Source organism: Cyprinodon tularosa, unplaced genomic scaffold (genome assembly GCF_016077235.1).
Source record: "Cyprinodon tularosa strain WSP-4 unplaced genomic scaffold, ASM1607723v1 ctg498, whole genome shotgun sequence".
Lineage (NCBI taxonomy): Eukaryota > Metazoa > Chordata > Actinopteri > Cyprinodontiformes > Cyprinodontidae > Cyprinodon > Cyprinodon tularosa.
The window spans coordinates 465,336-491,346 of record NW_024039227.1 but is presented as its reverse complement, the minus strand read 5'-3'; the positions used below and the strand labels follow the sequence as shown (position 1 = coordinate 491,346).

The window sequence follows — 26,011 nt, the reverse complement described above, 5'->3', positions numbered from 1 at the left end:
TCTTGATACGGTGAAACTGTAGTGATTTTCACTGATATTTTTGTCCTTTTTGGGTACTTGTTATGATGCATAACCACGGCAACCATAGTAAGTTGATTTTTACACCTGGGAGAAGCTCTTTAACGTCTCTAAAGTTGAAATAAATTTTCAACTACTTCTGAAAGTACTGGCTGAGTTTAAAAGGGGGTTTGGGGGATGCAGAGCTGAGCAAGGAGAACAGAGAGGAAGAAGAAATATAAACTATCTCTTCCATCTATCATCATGAGATGTTAGAGAAAAAAAATGCCAGAACTCCATGTCCTTGCAAGGACCCAGCCAGAACATTGGCAAAGCACCATTATATGTTTTACTGAAAGGTGCCTTCAGGAACATACCTTGGACTACAACGTCTCTCTGACAGGCTTTCTGACTGTACGAGCAGACAGAGACTTAAAGGAGACTAAGAATTTCTAAGGAGGTGGGTTGGCAGTGTTTGTGAACAACAATGTCAGCAATGGTGTCAAGATACTGTGAAGATTCGTCACCGCAGCCCAGATGTTGAACTGCTGGCAATTGGTGTTTGGCCATATTATTTGCGAAAAGAGTTCAAGAGTGTTATGATAGTATCAGTTTAAATTCCAAGTTCTGATGACAAATAAGAGTCCAACTCAGGACTAGCATGGTACCTAACAAAGTGGCCAATAATTATATATTTCTCATACATCTTCCTTGTCTCTTTGAATCCTCAGTTGGCCTCAGCAGAGGGTTTCTCATTCTGGTTCTGCTGAAGGTTTCTTCTTGTTAAATGGGAGTTCTTCCCCTCAACTCTTGCTGCATGTGTGTGGGGTCTGAGGGATTGTTGTAGAGTCAATAAACCAATGAAAGTGAATGTCATCTTTCTCTACCTGCTACTTCAGGAGGAGCATATCCTTCAAAGTCAATGACTCCATTAGGGCTGCAACTTACCATCATTTTGCAAATCTATTAATCTGTCTATTATTTTTTTGATGAATCAATTAATAATAAGGAAGAATTTTTGAAAATTGAAACCAGGTGAAACTAAAACTTGTCCACTTGAGGAGTTCAGGATACAGCATATTGAAATAAAAAAGTTTTTTTCACTTAGAAGCAACATATATATATATATATATATATATATATATATATATATATATATATATATATATATATATATATATATATATATATATATATATATATATATATATATATATATGTGTATATATATTTAACAATTTTGGGTTAGTCAGCTAAAGACATGTTTTAAAGTCTTTATCCTCCAGTTAACTATTAATCTATAAATAAAACAGTTGACGATTATTTCAATAATCAATTAATCACGATTAATCTAATTAATTGTTTTAATATATATTTAAATGCAGAATACTGGAGATAGACGCCAGTCTTCCATGACCTTGGGGGGACAACCAAAAGAGTGAGGAAGGATAAATGGATCTAGTAAAGTTTGTTAATGGATCCTTATTGTATAAGTAGAAATCCCTTACACTAATACAAAATTACAAAAATAATTTGTTGTTCAGACAATGTAAAGGTATAGTGGATGATCTTCTTTCAACTTCAAGTCCCTGGGGGATAAGCTAAGTGTATCTATTTGGATACCTTACACCAGTGTGCATGGTTTTTCTCGCTTCACATGCACACATCTAATGTTTACATATTCAGTAATCTTTCATGTATGCAACCTACATAATGTAAATATCATGTTTCATTAAGTTAATGAAATAGACAACACATCAGCTGTAAAATTTAACAAGTATGCTAATTATATATTTTGTTTCCCCAGATTCTGATAGACACAAGCTCATCAATGAAAGAAACTTGCTATGGAAGTGTGGACATTCAAAAAATTCATGCTGTAGCAGAACTTTTTGACAATTTTGCATCGCGAACCATGGCTTATGATTTTCATCACATCATTGGCCTTGTGACATTTTCCACAACTGTCAAAACAGTACACACATTCACAGAAACACTTGAAAAGTTTAAGGTAAGTCTTTTAACTTATCTTAATGAAGCATATCTAATTTAGGTGTGAAATTTAAATTATTTTTTAAAATTAACTTAGGCCCCGTCCACACGAAGTCAAAACGAACACGAAACGCTGATATTTTCCAAAACGTTTGCCGTAAAGACGGAGACGTAAAATAAATGTGAGCGTCCACACGAATGCATGAAAACGCTGCAAAATGTATGCCAGGCCTGTAAGTGGCGCTGTGGTGCCAAAGCAAAAATAAGTGACGAAATGTTGGGCATGCGCACTAATATTTATACATGGTTGCCCTGCGGGTCCATTTTCGTGGTTAAGTCAAATTCAGGTGCTGAACTATGTCGTCGATATTGCTCTGTTCTTCCTGGAGATATTCCAGAAGAAGAAGATTCTGTTGTAAGCCCGACAGCAGGGTGAGTAGCATTAGCAGCAACCATTCAACACAGTACGGCGCCATTGTTGTTGTGATATTGGTCGTGCATGCGTGTTTAGAGGCAACGCTATGACGCATGCGTGTAAAAAAAATATGCGGTTAGAGCGTAAAGATGGAAACGCGAAAACGGCGTATCGAAATCTTCCCACTCTGAAGGCTGAATAAAAAAAAGATCGTTTACAGACCCCCGAAACGCCGGCTTCGTGTGGATGAGAGGCTGGTTTGGTGAAAAATTTGTGCGTTTAGGCCAGGGTTCGTCTTCGTGTGGACGGGGCCTTAGACTGCCAAGTCTGTTTTTATCAAACTTAAGCCCAATCTCTTTCCTACCTCCTCTTCACATTGGGTTGAAGCTAAAACAACTTAGTTATGCTTGGCTTATCCCCCTCAATACTCCTTCACTCTGAATGTGTATTGTATGTTTCTTCAGTCCACGAACACACTGCTGCATCCTGTCAGTTACTAACCCTTCTCACTATATATCAAGCAGTTGATTTTATATATGTGACTCATCTGCTGTCTACCTTTCTTCAGAACTCCCAAAACTTTCCTGAGAAATATATGAAACTGGTCACTTACACTTAATGTTTTATATAATCACATACTGTTATGTTTTATATAATTACATACATACTCATGTTAGTGATTCGAAACATTATATCTCATTACTTGGTGACTGACCCAAACATATACTGTAAAAGAGAACCAGTTTATTGACTTTATCTTATTTGTAAATACTATTCCGATGGCTTTTTTCTCTATAAACGAAAGAAGACGTTAATTAAAGTTTCCTATTAAATTTGTGTTTGTGGCCTGGCACAGGATCCCCATGGTTGGTCTTTCATTTCCATCAAGATGAATATTACACTAACCAGCTTATTTATAAATCATTCAATTCCCCATTCTCTGTCTTACAGAGGTAGCACATCACTTTCTCATTTCACAGGTTTTCTTTTCTGTTCACAACTCTCACCAAAGGCCTCATGATATAAGCTCTTTGTTCTTTAATTATAATGTTCTAACATATTTTTGAATGAAAACATGGACATACCTCACCTTTAACTGAAAAGCCATAGTTTTCTAGAAATGTTTTTGTAACATTATCTATTGTTGTTGATGGCATTTTGAGGATTTTTGATGCCATCTTCTCCATCAATCATAATGGGCAATGAAAGATCTTCAGAATACAGTTTAGATGAACTTTTAGTCCCAACAAGGACCTAGCCAGAATATTGGCAATGCAACACCTGCCTAAATCATACTAACTGACAAACAAACAACAGCTTATGAAACTGTGAAACACTCTACAAGAAGGAACAGGGAAAACTGTGTTGCTTAAGGATGCTCAGTGTAAGCAGCTAGGTGCTGTATATCATCTATCATTCTGTTGAGAAGTGTTACCTTCTCTGCCATATAGACAACCCCTCTTCGGACTCTTGTTGAAAATAGAGTGTCCTCATTTAAATGGTTTGTAATAATCCCTGTGAGAACTATCACTACAGGAGATCCAGACTACAATACAGCCATCAACATCTGCAAAAACTCTTTATAGTTATAATACATTATACTGAAATTAAGCTTGAGATGAACATAACCAATTATCTGTTTGTTTAGGAGCATATTCGTAATCTCAAACCATCTGGACGAACTTTGTTGTATGATGCTTTGGAACATGGAAGGCTGGAGCTGGAAGAAGTAAAAAAGAAGTTTCCAGAATGTAGACTTCGCATTCTGTGCCTCACAGATGGAAATGATGTTGGGTAAACATACACACACAAATGCAATAAAGGAAAAGGGGATCATTTCTAGCCACAAAGAAGGGAAAATCCTAACTTGATTCCTCACAACAGTATTTCTCACTAATCAAGACCAAGAACCCCTAGTGACACAGGAAGCCTTTAAAGTTGATTTGAATTAATTTGCTAATTATAGTATAACAACATACTTATGCAACAGTTTCTAGGTTTTGGAGATTCCTGATTATAGGGTCTTTGTCAGCTGTAATCCCTAATCATCAAATGCAACCAAGGGCTGAGAGAAAAAGCTTTTAAATTGCCTTTATAGTTTCCTTCCATTCTTAAACTTTAGATGCAGATACGCTTACTCTATATATTCAATATTGATTTTAGAACAAAAACTTTAATGGAGTGAATGGGGCATTACCATCATGGTCTAGTTTAAAGGTGAGTTGCGGTGAATAAGAATAATATTCAATTCAAACATATATGATTTATAAATTATAGTGTGTTTTTGAAAAAAAAAATTAGTTAAGCTGTATGCAATGAAAGAAGTAAAGAAACTACTGTTTTTGCAGAGTTTACAGTGAGGGCGGAGTTACTTGAACACAGTTCTTTAGGGATTGTTTCTTCATGTCTGCCAGATGGTCTATTTGTTAGTCAAAATCACATATCAGTTCACTGTGGGAAAGTTGCACAGCAAGACATATGTCATGCATAAGGAGGAGCAGCTCTGCCATATTTAAAAATAAATACAGATTTATTTTTATTCGCCTTTGTAATAATTACCTTCTTTATTTATTGTCATTATAATCTTCAACTTTATTTTATTAATTAATTTTTCTTTAAGCATAACCAACCAATGGGCAGAAGTTGACCCTCCAAGACACAGCCCTTCCTCATTTGCACAATGAGGCAGAAATGCAAACAGAAATGTAAATACGACAGGCAGAAAGAAATAGCATGGAAGAAATAAATAGGGTAAAAAAATACAAAGTAAGAATAAAACAGACAAAAATATTATAACAAGCAAATAAATAAATAAGATAACTATTTAATTAATTACAATGGTGAATAAATAAAGAAGCTAATTAAGAGATATATACATTTATGTCTCACCGTATAATTTAATTTCTACCTTGATTTATATATTAATTATATTTTTGGGGGCATTTAATTGTATTCTTATTTATTTATGTATTATTTATTTCTGTATTTATTTTTTTAATATGATAGAGCTGGTCCTCGATACATGCATGATGTCTTTAATATCTGTCTGTCTGTCTGTCTGTCTGTCTGTCTGTCTGTCTGTCTGTCTGTCTGTCTGTCTGTCTGTCTGTCTGTCTGTCTGTCTGTCTGTCTATCTATCTATCTATCTATCTATCTATCTATCTATCTATCTGTTTTTAAACAGATCCACCAAACTTCCTGCTGAGGTTGCAGAAAACTTAATAAAATCCAACATAACAGTGGATTCAATTCTTCTTGGAAATGTGGCAAATAACATGCTGCATGGAACCAGTATCGCAACAGGTAATTTTATAGATAAATATTTGTACTTATACCTATAATTCAACTGTATGTAGTATTTCAGTTTTGCTAACATGTTTCCTCTGAGTAAAAATAATCTAACCTTTTGGAGCTGACTTATCAACATTATCATATATATATATATATATATACACACATATATATATATACATATATATATATATATATATATATATATATATATACATATATATATATATATATATATATATATATATATATATATATATATACACACATATATATATATATATATATTAGTGCTGTCAATCGATAAAATTTTTTAAATCATGATTAATCGCATCAATGCCTGAGTTAACTCGCGATTAATCGCATTTTAATCGCAAATTTTTTTTCTGATTGAAAATCATTTAAATACTCTCGATGACATACAAAAAATACATACAGGCTAGGTTTGTCCCAATGTTTTTTTTTTTAAATGAAAACAGGTCACAGACACTGATTTATGCCATAGAAACATATGGCAAGAAGATGGGGAGGCATGTAGCAAAAAATAACAAATATGTAGCCAAAAAAAAGGCCCTGAAAACAGGCTGATGTAAAAGACAGTCTTTACAGTTAATACAGTCTTTTGAACAAAGACAAGCATTTTACCCTACTGCTATAAAATGCAGTACAGTTAACATTAGATGTCAATTAACCAAGGTAATAATGAACAATTTTCAATCAATACATCAAAATCAATAGACCGACATCACTAGATGGAGGTAGTCTATGCTCTAGAAAGTTACTTTTCAGCCTCTTAACAAAAATGAGAACACACACACACCCACCCACACACACACACACACACACGATACCGACCTGTGGCGTACACAGACAGCAAGTGCCGTAGCAGATTCCATTTCACCTCAGTAATCTGTTTTCTCAGCGTATTTCAGGTTGCTACTAGTTACCAGACACTCAACTTGTTTGTTGGTGGTGGGGCTTAAAGAAAAGGCACTAGCGTCACCCAGTGTATGCGCGTCTTTTTTCCTTGAGGAGCTCCGCTCTTGAAGCCTATGAGAAATGCATACACTGGGGGAAAATAGCCCCGCCTTCTCGCAGGCTGCAGCGGGATGTACTTGGAAAATTGTACCATAAAACCACATAGCGTTAATCTCACGTTAAAAAAATTATCGCCGTTAAAATGGCCTCGCGTTAACGCGATAATAACGCGATAATTTTGACAGCACTAATATCTCAGGCTGATATAAAGCAATCCTAGTAGTGGTAAATAATATACATTTCTAGAAATTTTTTTATCTTTTTAACTAGAACAAGGTTTTAATATGAGGTAATAGAAACTTTCAGAGAAATAGTTAAGACCTCATCACATAGATTACAATAATCCAGTCTAATTTCATCGAGTAGCAATTTTTGAAATGCTTGAACATACTAGACCAGCATGGTCTGGTATGGTACTGAGTTAAAAAAATAAAAATAAAAAACAGAAAATCAATAAAGGTGTGCAATGGCAGAAGACATAAAAAGTTAATTTAGACAGTTATTCATACAGTTGTCCATAGAGTCATTTAGAATTTAATGTGCTGGGCACAAGGCCCCTGCTCATAGCTAATGTTGTAGTATGTTCTTGACAGATGATGCAAAAGATATGAAAGAGTGTTAACCCTAGATAAGGCTTTTATAAAACATATTTACCATTTTCTGTAAAAATCTTCGTTCTCTAGGTTAATGGAACATTTTTTTTTTTAGTAATGGTTACGATTGTGTTTGTGAAAAGATATTTCTTAAACATATTTTATGTATTTCTTTTTTTTTTAGGGGGTTGCTGTTTCAAACCAGAAACGAGCAAAGATGGAGTCAAGCTCTTTGAGATTGAAACAGTTCTTTCTTTGGAGATGAGGAAGCCCAAAAGCAAAGCTGACCCATCCTCCATTACTGAAGTAATACTTACTCTGAAATACAAAAACCTGAAACTTTGAGCACTGCAAAAATATTGCTCCCTCTTTTTTTCTTTACAGACTGTTTTGAATAGCTTCTTCAATACAAATGGCTATGATTCATTTCCTGATGCTGTAGTACCAAGTCAGATGAACAACAAAGTGACTGTGGCCAAGAAGTAAGGGACAAAATATTTTTGTACTTAATTTAGCTTGGAAATCCATGGCAACTCAAATGCTATTATGTTATGAGTTGAGTATCAATTAAAAATAAACTTTTTTTCTATTGTTCACTTATTCATAATAATTTTAGTAATTAATGAAAAATCTTCAATGAAAAATCAGACATACCTTTCCTATAGTTGTTGTCTAGGTTTTTTTTTATATGTTTTTACAGGTAAATATACAATTTATCTTTGGAAATCAGCTTCAACCTTTCAAGGTCATAGGCATACTTGCCTTTACCCTAATTGCTTTTTCATGTTTGAATTCAAGCTACATTATTTTGATTAAAAATGTTTTTATTAGAAATAAATCATTTAAAATAATTTCTTTCACCAGGACCTCCTAATTTAGGAAATTTATTAAACGGATCAAATAAACAACATTTTACATTTAATTTTCAAAAGATGTCCCAACGACAATATGCTCAAAAATAGATTTATTCTGATATGTCAAATTGTCAAATTTTCCAATCAGCCAGCTCTTTTGTTTCCTGTCTTTCATCACTGGACGAACAGATAAATTCAGGTGTGTGAGACATCGATCAGTTTGTCCAGTAATGAATGACAGGAAATAAAGTTGCTGCTTTCTAAGGGGATGGGTTAAATGCAGAGGAAAATTTCTCTGAAGTGAGATCAAAAACTTCAATTATTATTATAGATACCCTGTTTACTTGTTAGAGTAGACTTTTCTTTCCTTTTTGGATAGAGCTTGAACAGTTAGCATGTCAAACAAGAGAAATTGTTCATGGATCAGTGGTACTATGCATCTTTTGTGTGCTTCCATATTCTCTAACCCCAATTTGTTCTCGTCAGACAGACACACACACTAATATAATATAATATAATATAATATAATATAATATAATATAATATAATATAATATAATATAATATAATATAATATAGAATAGAATAGAATAGAATAGAATAGAATAGAATAGAATAGAATAGAAAATCCATTTATTGTCCCACAATAGGGATATTGTGGTGTTATCCTTGGTGTAAATCTTTGTTTGGCTGGAGTTTTTTTTTTTCTTTTTCTTTTTTTTAACCAGTTAAAATATTGCTTTTCTTCTTCAATGCCCTCCCTGCATGCTCAGTGTAAGTTAGATGGGCTCAGGTTATCCTGAGCTAGCTGTATGGTTATGCTGCTATAGGTTTAGAATGCTGGAGGACATACAGTAGAAACCCCTTTTTCGTCCGTCCATCCATCCATCCATCCATCCATCCTTCCATCTTCTTCAGCTTATCTGGGGTCGGGTCGCAGGGGTAGCAGCTTCAGTAGGGAGGCCCAGACGTCCCTCTCCCCAGCCACTTTGGCCAGCTCCTGTGTAGGAATCCCAAGGCTCTCCAGGCCAGCCGAGGAACATAGTTCCAGCGTGTCCTGGGTCTCCCCCTGGGCCTCCGTAGATCGGAACGTAGATCGACCGCTAAATCGAGAGCTTTCATGAACAAGACCCCAAGATACTTAAACTCCTCCACTGTAGATCCCGCCCTGATGGAGCCAATAGAACCACATTATCTGCGAATAACAAAGATGCGATCCTAAGGCCACCATAACAGATCCCCTCAACACCTTGGTTGCGCCTAGAAATTCTGTCCATAAAAGTTGTGAACAGAATCGGTGACAAAGGGCAACCTTGACGTCCAACCCTCACCGGAAACGAATCCGACTTACTGCCGGCAATGCGGACCAGGCTCTGACATCTAACAGCCCCTATTAAAGGGCCTGGTACTCCATACTCCCGGAGTACCCTCCACAGGACCCCCCGAGGGACACAGTCGAATGCCTTCTCCAGATCCACAAAACACATGTAGACTGGTTGGGCAAACTCCCATGCACCCTCCAGAATCCTGCTGAGGGTGTAGAGCTGATCCAGTGTTCAATGGCCGGACGAAAACCACACTGCTCCTCCTGAATCTGAGATTTGACTATCTGACGGACCCTCCTTTCCAGAACCCCGGAATAGACCTTACCATGGACGCTTAAGAGTGTGATTCCTCTGTAGTTGGAACACAACCTCCTGTCCCCTTTTTTAAATAGAGAGACCACCACCCCAGTCTGCCAATCAAGGGGAACTGCCCCTGATGTCCAAGCGATGTTGCAGAGCCGCGTTAACCAACACAGCCCCGCAACATCCAGAGCCCTAAGGTACTCAGGGCGAATCTCATCCAGCCTTGACACCTAGGAGCTTTTTAACCACCTCATTGACTTCAGCACCAGAGATGGGAGAACACAAGCCGTAGCCCCCAGGCTCTGCTTCCTCAATGGAAGACATGTTGGTGGGATTAAGGAGGTCTTCGAAGTACTCCGCCCATATGACATGTGACGTCCCGAGTCGAGGCCAGCAGCACACCACCCCCACTATAAATAGTGTTGGTACTGCATTACTTCCCACTCCTGAGATGCCGGATTGTGGACCAGAATCGTTTCGATGCCGATTTTCGTCATTCTACTTAATTCTATTTCTTGGTTATTCTTTAACTACGGGCACTATTGGCCTTGCAAACTTGAAGAGAAAAAGTATAATAAAATATAAATTCTCACAATGTAATCGGTTAGCATAACTAGTGTAGTTTGAAGATTCATAAGAAAACACACTGATTTTTAAAGACAAATTGGTGTTTTTTTAACAGATTTCCCAAATTGGCTGGCACAAATGTAATTTCCATCACATAAATATTTATCATTTATTTAAAAATACTATGATACACAGAGGGCCGGATTTATCAAGATCCAATTTTGCCTGCAGTAATTTGCGCTCGCAAACTGGAATTTTGCGCGAGGGGCTGAACCATGGTTTGCGGGTGATTTAACAAGAGTGATTGCGTAACTGGTGGCAGGCGCAAAACTGTTGGAGACGCCCTATTTAAATGATGGTTTTGCGCGTTTTGTGGTTTGCAGCAAAGTAGTTTGTAGTTTGTACAAACTAGTGCATTAAGAAATTTTAATCTTACAGTGACACCCCCACCCCCTCCAAAAAAAAAAAATAATAATAATATATATATATATATATATATATATATATATATATATATATATATATATATATATATATATATATATATATATATATATATATATATATATATCACTGATTCTTGAGAGTCAGGACAAAACACGTTTTAAATTTTTTTTTTCAAAAATACACACTATATCAATTAGAGTGATATGTTTCTGTAGAGAAAGGTCTTAGTTATTTAACTATGTAAACGAACACGTTCTACATAAAAACACATTTTTAACAAATAAACATGTTTCCCTTCAGAGCTAGATTTGTGTCAACTCCGTCAGACACACTAAAAAGTATACAATTTTAATTCTTCCAATCATACAAGAATCTAAAGTTCTGAAGTATACTATAATAATGTTTAATTACTATTAGTGCTGTCAATCGATTAAATTTTTTTAATCGCGATTAATCGCATCAATGCCTGAGTTAACTCGCGATTAATCGCATTTTAATCGCAAATTTTTTTTCTGACTGAAAATCATTTAAATACTCTCGATGACATACAAAAAATACATACAGGCTAGGTTTGTGCCAATGTTCTTTTTTTAAAATGAAAACAGGTCACAGACACTGATTTATGCCATAGAAACATATGGCAAGAAGATGGCATGTAGCAAAAAATAACAAATATGTAGCCAAAAAAAAGGCCCTGAAAACAGGCTGATGTAAAAGACAGTCTTTACAGTTAATACAGTCTTTTGAACAAAGACAAGCATTTTACCCTACTGCTATAAAATGCAGTACAGTTAACATTAGATGTCAATTAACCAAGGTAATAATGAACAATTTTCAATCAATACATCAAAATCAATAGACCGACATCACTAGATGGAGGTAGTCTATGCTCTAGAAAGTTTCTTTTCAGCCTCTTAACAAAAATGAGAACACACACACACCCACCCACCCACACACAGACACACCCACCCACACACACACACACACACACACGATACCGACCTGTTGCGTACACAGACAGCAAGATTGCCGTAGCAGATTCCATTTCACCTCAGTAATCTGTTTTCTCAGCGTATTTCAGGTCGCTACTAGTTACCAGACACTCAACTTGTTTGTTGGTGGTGGGGCTTAAAGAAAAGGCACTAGCGTCACCCAGTGTATGAGCGTCTTTTTTCCTTGAGAAGCTCCGCTCTCGAAGCCTATGAGAAATGCATAGACTGGGGGAAAATAGCCCCGCCTTCCCGCAGGCTGCAGCGGGATGTACTTGGAAAATTGTACCATAAAACCACATAGCGTTAATCTCACGTTAAAAAAATTATCGCCGTTAAAATGGCCTCGCGTTAACGCGATAATTTTGACAGCACTAATTACTATATGTAAAAAAAACATAATGTATAAACTTAAGTTGTGATTTCACACTATTTTTGAAAACTCAGATTTCTAAATATTTGCATTTTCAAACTTTAATTTTCATTTCAATATTGTAAAAACAAGGTCCTTAAATAAATAAAACATAAGAGGATGTAGATCAGATGGTCCTTTATTACAAAAACAACATAAACTGAAGGAATAATATTTTTTCTCCCAAAAAATTTACAAAAACATACATCCAACGCTGTTGACGGAGATCTGACGGTGTTGACGAAAAACTGACGGTGTTGACAAAAAATGCGTGCATTGCTGATTGAATGAACAGATTTGCTCTTTGACCACTACTACTAAAACTACTCCTTGTTAATAGAGAATTTAACTTACTGTAAAGCAAACTATAATAAACATATTGCACATACAACGTTTCTAACTATTATAAATTACACCGTTTCCAACCATCAAAAAAAAAAGAAGGAAAACAAGGGGCCCTCCTTCCCCTCTATTTTCATCTGCCTCCCCTATAACACTTTCTTCTCTTCATCTTCTCATCCACCTGGTCTTCTCTTCCTTTCCTCCTTTGTAAGTAGACATTTACTTTAAAGTGGTGTGTGTGTGTTGTGTGTGTGTGTGTGTGTTTGCACTGCCTACTTTATACTGGGTGTGATCTTAAATTGACATCGTTTGACAAAAATACTGCAACACATAATCTGTATCTTAGAATTAGGTTCAAGTAGGTTACTTAAGATTTCATTTTTGTCTAATCTGCACTTCTGCCTTGAGCAGCAGGCGTCGGACATGCTCCCTCTCTATAAAGTCCATCACATCAGGGGCTATGCTGTAGATCTCTCGTTTTCTTAATTTGACTGGTGATGCATTTCCCGTTAGTTTCACTATGATGTCTTCAACTGGGCAGAAACAGACATCCTTTGTGAGAAGCTTAGGCTGATACTTTGCTGTTGGACCATGGGGATGCAGAAACTCCACTTTCACATCTTGATGCTCAGTATCCACAGCAATGGTCTTGGCTAGCCACCAGTGGTCATCATATACTACTGCTAGCCAGTCTCTATTATTAAGGCTGGTAACCGTTGTTACTGTCACAGTACCCTCAGGACCTTTCAGAGGCTCCTCATCCAACTCCTCCTCCGTTACATCTTCCATTTCCATATCCTCTCCCCCCGCTCCCATCTCTTTTTCCATCTCCTCCAACAACAGGGCCAAAGGCCTTTTCTTCCCTGCCCTCTTTGTATGACTCTGCTGTTCCTCTGGGTAGCCATGAAAATAGAAGGTAGCTGGGCTGAAGTACTGGCAAACCAATATCTTGCTGCAAAAGCAGGATAATTGTCTGTGCTGGATCCTGTTCTCATGTGGGATGACCTGGTGTATTCCTCTTGTTGAGGGAACCTGTTTGAGAGGATGCATGAGAAGTGTATCATATCTTTGCATGTCTTCTTCTGCAATGTGATACAGCTGAATGCTCTTCAGACTGTTTGAGACCTTTTCAAAGAATGTGTGTCCATCTGTCACATCATTTCCTCTGAAGACCAGGTTGTCAGCTGTTCTTTTTACTGTTCCGCCAATGCCGTCTGGTGCGCCCTTACCATGGGAAGTGGGGAAGAAGTTCCATGTTGCTCTTTCAAACCCAAGTGTAGGGGGGATACAAGACAGAAGGAAAAAATTCTTCTTGTTCTTATACTGTTTACTTGGACCATCGGACCAAAAGTGCACGGTGGTGACCTGTGGATATCTCGTTTTGATATCTTTTAGGACTGGATCCATGTGTGTCCAGATTGCTCCAGCATCCTGTCTCTTTGACTCTGAAAGTGTGCAAAACCCTGCCCTTCCACCCTTTATGTAATACATTCCGGTATGTAGCGTTATCTGTGGAAGATTTTGTCCAAAATGGCAGGCCTGTACTTCAGATTGATACTTGCATCTCCAGGATTCTGAAAAGTCAACATGAATAATTGCTGTACTTTCTTCACAAGTCTCAATTGAGTTTCTGTATGCTTTTGACTGGTTTTGCACTAAACACACATGTGTTGTGGTTTCATTTCTTAGTATTTGCTCATAAAGTATGATGATCTCTGAAAGACTGCCACTGTGTTGGACGAGTTTAGTGTGGATTCCATTGACTGTCTCTTCTTGAACTCTCTTCCACTGCTTCCACTGAACATGGATTTTGTCTTGCTCTTGAGTTGTAACTGTTCCTTTGTTTAGACATCGTGAACATGTGCGAAGAAGGCAGGCCTCACTTGCTGGAGAGCAACAAACTAATTGAAAACTGTCATCTAGTTTGTTTGACTTCACAACTCCAGACGTTCTAAGGACCTCAAGCATTAAGTATGCATTTTCATGCTTTTGACATAGATATGTCTTACGATCAGATGCTTTTGGTGCTGTAATATAGAATGGTTTCAGAGCACAGAAAGAAGAGTAGCTCAGCTTCACAGTGGGGTTCCTAATGAGGAAATCAGAGTGGAGGTTGATCATGGAGTCTGCCAGGATCATTCTCTGCTGCTTTATCTTATTCCTAGTGATGGTGTCAGTCTTATCAGTTGTAACACGTGCATAGTTCAGGAAGAAATCCTTTACAGTCTCGGTTATTCCCATTAGGAATGTTGGCTTTTTCTTTGTCTGTTTCTTTCCTCTCATTAACTTGTAGGTTATCCCAAACTGGTGGATTTGATGAAGGAGACGATACTTTTTGAGAATTTTGCCCGATGACACACTTAGTGCTGGTTCTTGACGCCGTGGCCCAGGAGTTTGTTTGTTTTTCTTCAGCTCTCTTCTGAGGATGTTGTGGAATAGAAGGGCTTTCTTGATTTTTGGATTATTTATGTTGCTTCCTGATAGCATCTTCTTTGTTTCTGTGCCTGGGGAGTCAAGTATTGTTTTATTTGTAGCGCTTCTAATTCGATATATTTTCTTTCTCATTCTGTTTCTTTGCTTTGTTACCTTCTTAAGCTTCTCTTTCAAAGTTTTTATTTCTCTCGAATGCCTTTTTCTTCTTTTATTTCTCTCCCTTTTCTGTCTGAGTGACTGTCTGCTGTGTCTGGCGTTGTATTCTTGAATATCCTGATGTTGCGGACTATCTGGTGGGGTGTGTGCCTTCAGCACTGCATCTTCATTGGATCTTTTCTCTCTGGACCTTTTCTGTGCCTCTCTCCAATACTTCCTACAATTCCTCTTTGCCCTGTCTCCCATATCGTCTATTTGTATTACTTTTCTGTCTTTAACTCTCTTCTTCCACCTTTGTCTTTCCTTCTCTTGCAAAGCATGCTTGCTCTCTTGGTCACTGTTTAATTTTTCTCTTCTCTTTCGTTGGTACTCTCTATTTCTTCTTCTTTTCTCCTCAACTGACAATTTCTGTCTAGCCATTTTTTCCTACAATACAAATTGAAATAAAGAAAAATTTACTTGAATAAGACTAAAGAATCAGATTTTTTATTTACATGATATGATTGATTGACTGATGGATGAATGGATGGATCTAAAAGCATCTAGGTGCAGTATGTAGTTTTCATAACCAGATGTTGTGATAATCTACACATTGGCCTCTCATTTCCCTTTCTCTGTCTCTACATATATAAATATAAATATATATATATGAAAGTGCTAGAAAAATTACACGTAACACAATAATAAGCAGACAACTGCCTGCCCAATCTCTACAAGTCAGATGCGTATGGTTAAATAATGTAATGCATGCTATGTATGTGCATTTATGTGTAAATAAAACCTTGAAATATCAGTTTAACCTTTCACTATATTCACACATAATATTATATTTGCACATTAAGAGGTCATTGGTGGTTTTGTCAACTCCGTCAGCTTACAGTTCAACTCCGTCAGACATAGAACCTGACGGAGTTGACGTCTGACGGAGTTGACGTAAGGGCATGTATTTTCCCTCCAAAACATGTATTGTACACTGCAGCTAGGTACTTTTTACTCAGTGGCTAGCTGGCCCAATAACCTCACTAAAATGCTTAAATTCAATCCACTATGGTTTAAAAAAAAGTATCTCAACTGAAAGACAGTATTGACAATGTGCAGCTGTGACCATAGGAATATTGACATTCTTTGTCTCAAATATAAAAAAAATTAAAACATACCAGATCATGTGTGGTAGTGTTGCATTCACCACAGACAGGGAGATAAAGAGGGGTCCTCAGAGATATAGCTGACCATGCTATTGCCTGATATAAAGAGCTTTATGAAAAATTCTGACGGAGTTGACAGAAACTGAGGACACAACTTTAATAGGCAGATTTTTATGGAAAATATGGTTTAATGTTGACTTCATGTGTTGTTTTTTATATGTATACCCCTTATTTTTTATTTGATATTCCTGTTTTCACAATTTTAGAGCATTTTTAAGTTTTTTGGGATGGTTAATATTGTGACCTATTGCTGAGGACAAGTAAAATAACATGGACATCCTAACCGAAGACAATATATTTAAACAAATTTTCCCCAAAAAGATAAAAAAGTTTATTCTAAATATCCGATAGGTATATAAAATTCCTTTAGATTTAACTTTGTAAGTATGTAAATCATGATGAATTTATTATTTTTTGCTATAAATTAGAATTTTTTATGTGGGACATGTTTTGTCCCGACTCTCAAGAATCAGTGATATATATATATATATATAAACTTTGGCAACCTTTATTACCTAAGGTGGTATGTGGCTGAATTTCTACTTCACTGCAGTAAAAAAAAAAAAACAGGTATTTTGTATTGGCCTGTAGAAAAATGCACATACCAAATGGCTCACAAGAAGTGACTGTGGATGAGATTACTGCGCGAACGCATCCCCGCAGCATTGGCACGTTGCTCCACAGGCGCAGGGAGGAGGTCGGGGTTTCTTGGTAGGGCGTCAGGGCGACTTGGCATTTAGAACGTCAGACAGCACTTCTGAAAAACGAGATTGGGAGATCCCAGATGCAAAAAAGTGCAATGTTGCAAGGAGTTTTGTGATATCTGGTATTGCGTGGGTCCTCCTTGTGGCTGGCTCCAAATCCATTCGGAGTTCCCCCAACAGCTCCAAACTGGATAAACGATATGTTTTGATGATCGTTTCCTCGTTCATTCCAAAAATATTCACACGGAGTGAAAAAATGCGTTCTCTGCGTCTCCTTGCTTCATTTCGATGTCTCCTTCTTGCGACAAAAACCGCTGCCATGTGTGCGCAATTACGCATACAGACCATTTGCACCTTCTTTTGAAACGTGTTAAATATAGAGTCAGATACCGTTAGCAAAATTGCTTTCAGGTTTAATAAATCACTTTGCGAGTGCTAAATTAATATATTTACATGTTCTCCTCCCACAAGACGCACTTTTGCGTGTAAACGCCCCATATTGCATATTCATTGCAGAAAAAGTACTAAATGGATAAGAGGCGCTATTTAGCACGTTTTAAAGACCAAATCCTTTTAGCACGCTGTTGATAGAACAGTTTGTACATTTTTTAGCGTGCGCAGTGAAATAGCTCACGTTTTTATACACGCAAACCTTTGATAGATCCGGCCCATAATGTTTTTTCACTGGAAGAACAATTTCATATATAGTTTTAACTGTTTATGTGAAACATTATCTCTTAAGTTATGAAGAAGATTAGAATTTTGCAGCAATTTATTTAAAAACAAATGGTGTGGTGGAAATTATGCGGCGTGGTGAAAATTACTGGTTGTTGTGGAAATTACAATGAATGGACCGTACAGACAACAAACCTTTCTTTTAAAACCTTAATGGAGCATAATAATAAATAATAATGATAAATAAATACATTATTTAATAATAATACGTTAAATGCTGTTGTGCATAGGTGGTACTAAGGGTGAGAGAGAGGGGGTGGCACCACCGCAAAATGCTTAGCATGTAAATTATAGTTAGAAACATGTCCAAAGTTGTCTAAAACTACGGAGCCCCTCTGATGACATGGTCAAAAAAAATGTTTAATTGTGGCCACGAAGTAGTATTTCGTGCGCACGAAATACTTATTAATAATATCAGTAAATCCGCCCCTGTTTTCAGATTTATGTTAACTGTAATGACTTATCTTGGACAGGCTGCTATGTAAACGGGCCTTTAGTCCTTCGTTTAGCTATGCTGCGGTTGTTTACACTACGCCTTTTCCACCTAAAATAGCGTCTTAGCAACAAATGTCACGTGACTGGCGGAGACCGACTGGGTAAGCAAATCGAGCGCGCCTTAGAGAAGGCGCGCTCGATTTGCTTACCCAGTTGTCCAGGAATGATATTAATATTATTAATAAGTATTTCGTGCGCACGTTAAACTTATTGCGTGGCCACGAAGTAGTATTTCGTGCGCACGTTATACTTATTGCGTGGCCGCGAAATACTACTTCGTGCACACGAAATACTACTTCGTGGCCACAATTAAACATCTTTTTTGACCATGCCATCAGAGGGGCTCCGTATAAAACAGTGTTATTTTATAATATTACCACATTGATGTAATAATAAAATGAGATAAATAAAATGTGATAACAATGGCCTTGTATGTGTATCTATAAATTACACTTACACTGTACAATGTTATTTCCACCACACCATTGTTATTTCCACTACACCATTGTAATGTCCACCAAATGTGGTGGAAATTACTGTGGTGGAAATTACAATCTGACAGAAATTGGTGGGAAAATCTCTGCTAACATCTCATATTAGCTAACAAAGGGTCTCTAGCATTTTATGCTTACAAAATACATCTATGTGTGTTAAAATAACATTTAATTTCCAAATTGAGTTGATGTTACAGCATGTTTGGAAATTATATACAATAAAAACATTTTCATTTCAAGCAATATTTACCTTGGCTTTACTTCAAAAGTTGATGGATGAAGTCAAAATTTCCACCATGTCAGACTTGTGCTGTGATGTCACTGTTCATCTCCATAGCAACTACCCAAACAATCTTTGATACAAACTTTTTAAAGGGACATTACAGTGTTGTGGTGGAAATTACGACAGTAATGTGGGACAACTATAATTGGTTTAGAAAATCACATAAACAGTTGTATTACATTAAAATACTGCTTCTGGAGGTTTCTTCCTGTCTTTCTTCTGTTAAAAGGGAGTTTTTCCTCCCCACTGTCACTACAAGCATACTTAGTGTGAGGAATTGCATTTGAGTCAGTGAGTCGATACAATCAACTGGTTTTCCTTAGATAGAAAACTGAATCAATTTGACTGTATGATCTGGTGAACTGTAAAGTGCCTTGAGATGACATGTGTTGTGAATTGGCGCTATATGAACAAACTAAATTTAATTGAATATAAATAAACCGTAATAATTTATCCTTGAACCCCCAAAATACCAGATCCATACAGGCGCTATGCTTCAATTGGCAGGATAACAAATTTGCATTGGTAAGGTTTGGCTAAAGACATAATATATTTAATATTACCTCACACAGAATAATGTGTAAACTGAGTGGTATAGTTGGTAGAAATACAAGTTGAGTCTGTGGTTATTTTATATTTAGTATTTTTAAGTGTGGGGGAAACCATAGTACACAGATAGAACACAAGTACCTATAAGAACAGGTACCTCCATGCTGAAATGTTTTGATCTATTTTTAAACCTCAAACCTTCCCCATGGCAGGGGACATACATATCAAGTGCTCTACACTGCAGGTTTTGGGATATATAAAGTATTGTTTTAATTGAATTGTATATCAGTTATGTTTTCATTGTTGAATCAGTTCTAAATGTATTTAATTTCAGTTTCAATCACACTTACTAAAGAAGATAAACTTTGGCTAGGAAATTATTCACATAGTGATGAAAAGATCTCCATTTCTAGGGTTCTAGCAAATGTTCAGCATCATCAATAACTTGATCTGAATACTTGGGATTCACACACCAATACAAAGCAAAACAGAAAAAAAAATACTGTTGCACAATTTGAGGTTTACCAGATTCTTAACATTTTCCTTAACCCTTTCTCGTTAAAGTGCCCTTAAACTGAAGATTGCAGAGGCCAAAGATGGGCGTTTCATGGAGAAAGACAGACGTATTCTGGAGGAGCTGAAGAGTCTTTACCTTGAACCACATCCCTATATTAACATCTTTCCGTCAGAATCTGACTTCAGTAGGTTATATTTGTCATCTAAGATTTTTATTATACATTCCTTTTTGTTTAGATTTGCATTATTAATGTGAAAAAATAACTGAAGCTTATCAGTACAGTTTTAAGTCTTCAATTAAAAAACATTACAGCACCTAGAATATATTAATAATAAGTCATATAAAATGTGCAAAGAATTCTTGGTTGATATTTAAAGTTTGTACTGGTAAAACAGAACATAAACATAATACAAAAAATATTTTTTTTCTTTAAAGACAACAACCTTTTCTAAACTCTTGGGGGCTGGTGTATTTAGAAGCCTAGTTTGCTTGTATTTTTGGCCAGGTTTACTGAATATATTTTTTCAGCTCATGATTGATCATTTAGAGTATAGGGAAAAAATGTGCAAAAAAACTATGAAGGTTATTTTGTTTCAAAACTATTTGTGCATTGTAAGTGCCCCCCAGGGCTGAAACTGCTAGTGGAGTGGAGATAGATGAAGTTGGTCAGTCTGTAGACTGCTGGTTAGCATGACGGTCTGCTGAGCTTTATGGGGAGATCCAATGGACTGAGTGGACTGATACTAAAGCTTCACTCAAGGACCTGGAAGATGTAAGTCCGGTTTGGTTAACACAGGTTAAGAGAACCTGTCCATGATGAGCAAGCATGGAGCGACAGTGGAGAGGAAAAACTCCCCATTGGGAAGAAACCTCTGGCAGAACCATGCTCAACATGGTGGTCTTCTGCTGGACCGGTTAGATGAGACAGGGAACACAGTAAGAATCCGGGAGGAATGAAACTCTGATGAAGCTTTAGCTACAATGATGGAGGAGGGGCTGGAGTTGAGTTGAAACGGGGTCATCTGAATGAAGTCACACAGCACAGCTCTGCCCGTGCGCAGGAGCAGACAAGTGCAGATCGGAGGGCCTTTTAAAGGTACACTATGCAACCGGTGTTGATTTTCCAGCGAGGCTCCCCCCAGAGGGCGAAAGTAAAAGTGCACTGTTGTAAATATGCACAGCTGTTCTCCTGGTTTCTCCGTCAAGCCAGGCACGGTTGTTTTGAGCTTAATAGACAGGCGAACGCAACGAATGACTAATGTTGCATTCACACCGGACGCAGTTGGCGCAACAGAAGCAGCGAGTTTACATGCAAAGTCAATGGTTGACGTGCGTCAAGGCGCAGCAAAAGGTCCCGCGGCGCGTTTTGAGCAGCAGGCGCAGCGCGTCTGAGCAGCTGAAGCAGCGCGTCGGGCGCGTTTAATCATCTGACGCAGGGAGAGAGACACAGCGCTGATGATCACTCCTCTTAAACAGTTTATTGACGCCTAAATTAACTTAAAATGCAGAAATCTGCCGGCAGAATATGTTGGCTTTTATTATCCTGCTGCCAGCAGTTTGGATTATTTAGATGAAAAACACCTACCAGCCGCCGCGGTGAACCGCGAGGAGGCGACCCGGCCAGAGGCTGCTGATCAAGGGATTCCTACTGTCGGCGCACCGCTGGTATGTGGGGGTCTGAGCGGCTCCGACAGAAAAAATATTGAAGGCAGGATGATAACCTGAATGAACTGACTGCACTGATTACGTTTTCAGGTGTACTTTCTCACTTAAACACATATTAAAACTACTTTATTCCCACTGATCACAGCAAGGTGCAAGGCAGACAAAAGGACAGTAAAGCTCCGCCCAACGCGCGTCAGACACACTTTTGCACCGCGCAGCCAGAGTAGCAAAGCTGTTTCAGCCGCGCGTCAGAACTAACTGGTACAAGCAGCAAAAATGAAGCAGCAGACCTGATTTTGCTGCGTCCAATGTGAACGTAGCATAACTGCACAAAGATCGCCACTGTGCTAGCAACAAGCATGCTTTTAAGTGGGGGCGTGTAGCAGTTCTCGCCGTAAAGCAAGACTGACTCTCGCAAGACTTCTGAGCCTGTGGGTGCGGGTCGGTGCTCCTGCAATTGCAAGTGCAGTGTTTCCCCCACAGACCACCAGGGCGGCCGAGAATACCTTTGTTCAACCTGAAATGACTCATTTAATCATCCAAAATGTTATGGAACACTTTAATTAACTGAAAAATGTTGCATAGTGTGCCTTTAAAATGAACTTTGGATGCCGATTGGCTTTTGTGGAGGTGTGGTTCAAAGCTGATTGGCTGTGTCACAGGTGGATGAAGGAAAGCAATGAGTTTCTTCAGTTGAACTTCTGCATAGGCTCCATTTGTGCATTGTAACTTTGGTGTTTAGTAACTAGATTTTTTTTTATCGGTCACTATTTTTAAAAAAAAAGTTACACCTCTTCAAATTCTTGATTACAACTACACAAATTGTGTTCTGTGAGTTGCACATCAAACATGTCTTCAGTTCAGTTTTGCTACAGTTGATCTAAAAAAATGGTGCAAAAAAAATTCAAACACGTGTATTAAAATCTTTAAAAAAAATTATATAGTATATATATTTTTCCCTTAACACAAATAATAAATATATTCTCTCTATAACTTCAAATTCACACTTACAAAAATAGTTTTGAAGCAAAATAACCTTCCTAAAAAAATCCATAGGTAAGAGCTGATGTGATGGAAGGTCTAGCTTAATAGTTATTCTTAAAAACGTCCTGTACTCATTCTTTCTACTAGAAATGGATTAACTCCATGAACCAGGCGGTTAATAGGGTCACAGGAGATGAGCAAGAGGCCAAAAAAATTGGAAAAAGTGGAGACATGGAAGGTTAGATGAACACAAAGATGGGAAGTTTGAGGCAGTCTACGAATTTTAATAAATATAAATCTTGAATGGACCAAGGTACTTAAGGCTGTTTATTTGGTTCTCCTGTAGGCTTTAAACTCTACAGGAGAACAAGAATCTCTGCGGGAGGGAATTCTGAAAAGCAGAAATGTGATCTTATTCTGTTTGAATAATTTTGAAGTGCATCTTTGGTTTTGGTCAAAATTGAAAGTTGGTGTCTAACTGATGATAAAATAGCAAAACGTGGAGAAAAGATTGACATCCCACTAAGCTTTAAAGAGGAACATACAATACAACAAAGACATCAACTCAACACAGGACGTTCTGTCTCAGTTTTTTAGTTGGAAAGGTACTTTTAGCTTTGCAGAAAAGTTTCAGAGCTCTCCTGGAGACTTATTTTGATAAATTCTCTTAGATGGGTATCAGCGACCAACAATGACAATTGTAAGCCTACAAGAAAAGCTAATGCCAAGCCTTCTCTTCCTGTTTTTTTTTTTTTTTTTTTGTCATGAGTAAACATTTTGTGTAATAATTTAAACCTATATACCCTTTTTTACAGCTTTCTGGAAGATTCTAATGGAGGGTCCGCCTGACACTCCTTATGAGACAGGAACATTTGAGCTCTATTGCCAGTTTGGCCCTGACTACCCAGTGAAGCCTCCAACAGTTCGCTTTGTGACCCATGTATCCTATCTAAAATTTTCACAAGTTCAAAATTGTACATGTTTAATATCAATGTGTTTCTTTGCATAGGACGATAATTTTTCTCTACTGTAGCCTCTACCTCATCAAATCTAGATATTTGGTTTAATGCTTGTGGGTTATCCTCTTATTGAAGCAGGCAAAGCAGTGAAAGAATTGAACAGCCAAAGATGCGGTCAACTAGTCAAGACCGGCTGACTGTTGATGGGTGTATTAGCACGTTCACAGGAAGGTATAGGAGCAATTCAAGACCTCATCACACTAAGGCCCAAGGAGAAGAAAGACGCCAGCTAATCCAAAATGAGGTCTAATTAGGAGAAATAAGATTTGGATGCAGGAGCAGAGGGTGTGGACCAGCAGGGAGCAAGGCACAGGCTATTTCATATAAAAATATCATGGACAGGGATGTGGAAACCAGAGACATATCAGATCAATTTTGCAGTCCATCTTGGATATCATACGTCTTTATTCAGTTTCTTCTGCTATGGCGTGGGTAACGTCTTACTCTACCTGCTGTACCAAAAAATAATGGTCACTGGAGCACATCTTAATCTGGTGTGCATCATTGGGAGAAGAATGTCACTGCTAGCGCCATAATGAAGTACTGGAAGTCATCATTACTTGAAATCCAGAAATTGCAGCTGTCACTCAGCTGATTTTTTAACTATTTGACAGTTCACTTTAAAGGCAAAAGTAGGAGGCCTTCGAGAGGAAAGGGGCAAGTATGAAAGTTGGTAAGTGAATGTTAAAGAAAGCTACTTAAACACACAAACCATGGCCTGATCAACACTTTCTTTCAGTAGTCCTGGGATACTTAGATGAAAATATACCTGAGTAATTCAAGTATTTCAATAAAATATTTTTATCTGTGAAGTTATTTTCCTTAAAATTAAAGATATACCACTGCAACATCAATAATGTGGGACGCATCTGCCACAACATTTTTGATCGGAACTACAATGCTCAGATCACAATGAGAGATATTCTTGAAGCTGTGTTTGGCCTGCTGATTGCTCCTGAGCCAGATGACCCGTTGGACAGGTAACCAGTGTCACCATCTTACTAATTACCACATATTCATGCTATATATTGGAGTGGGAAGCTAGCTCATGTAGAATTTGAAATTATCAGGTGATTTTTCAAAACTTAAGAGACCTTACACATGACAATAAAACTTTTTTTTCTCTGTGTACAGTGGCCTATAGAATCCAAAATCTGTGCAGTCCTTTAACCAGGATTATGATCCTACATTTAATTATTTTGTAGTTTGCTTTTTAGTTGGATTTCCCTCTGCCATTTATAGTGGTTGGATCTGAATAAAAAGTGTTGTTTAGCGGGTAAAAACTGCAAGTACCAAAATATGAAATAAAATTTTTTTCTTCTAGGCAAGTTAATGAATTTTTACCATTTTTTAACCAGAATCAAGTAAAATATTTTAGTGAACTGATCAAAGCAGTCTTAATTTTATTTGTATGTGAAGAAAAAAACAAAAACATTCTTACATTCATGCTAATTGTTGTTGTTTTATAAAGGAGAGATCAAAGCTCTGATGCAGCATCTTAAGCCAACTCATGGATCAGCTTCTCTGATTTGTTGACTTCCAGCAATGAGCTGCAAAAGTTAAGAATTTTAAACTCCAGAGCATGTTTGGCTTGGTGGACACCACACACTACAGGATATAGGGCCACAGCAATCCAGCATGTTGGATTTCCCTGTTTTGCGTGGTCAAAATGGTGTACTAAGCAGACTTTATCTCTCTGAACGCACCACACATGACGCATGACATTTCAGCGATTATTAGCACCGAGAGGCTGTCGATATCAAGGGCTCTTGGAAGGGCAAAAATCGACATGATTATGTTGCTATGTCAACAAGCCTTAACTTGTGAACAGAAACTGATAATCCAAGTTTAAAAAAAAAAACTTGTGCAGAGATAATTTTCAACCATATGAATCTTCAGCTTTACAGCAAGAACAAATCACAAATACTTAAAACAGTGGTCTCGAACTCCAGACCTTAGGAGCTAGTGTCCTGTAACTTTAAAATGTGTCTCTGCTCTCACACACCTGATCCCAACATAAGCTCATCAGCAGTGCTCTCTGTAGCTTGATTGCAGGCTTGTCAGTTTTTTGTAAGTTTACCAGAAGATTACAAATATATTAAATAACTAGAACTGAAAGTTATAGTTAATTAACAATTTAACAATTAAGGGTAAAACTAATTAATTATTATCATTTAAATAATTATAACTGTAATTTGCTTACTGAAC

General features: G+C 37.3%; 1 protein-coding gene across 1 annotated transcript in view; it reads left to right on the top strand.

The window, feature by feature from the left end:
• Nucleotides 1-26,011, top strand: part of LOC119794911 — an 80,913-nt gene that overhangs the window by 39,051 nt on the left and 15,851 nt on the right. The window contains exons 15-22 of the mRNA XM_038302675.1: nucleotides 1,805-2,008; nucleotides 4,053-4,198; nucleotides 5,589-5,707; nucleotides 7,511-7,632; nucleotides 7,711-7,808; nucleotides 20,183-20,319; nucleotides 23,600-23,724; nucleotides 24,638-24,783. Of these exons, the coding sequence (XP_038158603.1) occupies nucleotides 1,805-2,008; nucleotides 4,053-4,198; nucleotides 5,589-5,707; nucleotides 7,511-7,632; nucleotides 7,711-7,808; nucleotides 20,183-20,319; nucleotides 23,600-23,724; nucleotides 24,638-24,783 (1,097 nt within the window). The remainder of the gene's footprint in view (nucleotides 1-1,804; nucleotides 2,009-4,052; nucleotides 4,199-5,588; nucleotides 5,708-7,510; nucleotides 7,633-7,710; nucleotides 7,809-20,182; nucleotides 20,320-23,599; nucleotides 23,725-24,637; nucleotides 24,784-26,011) is intronic.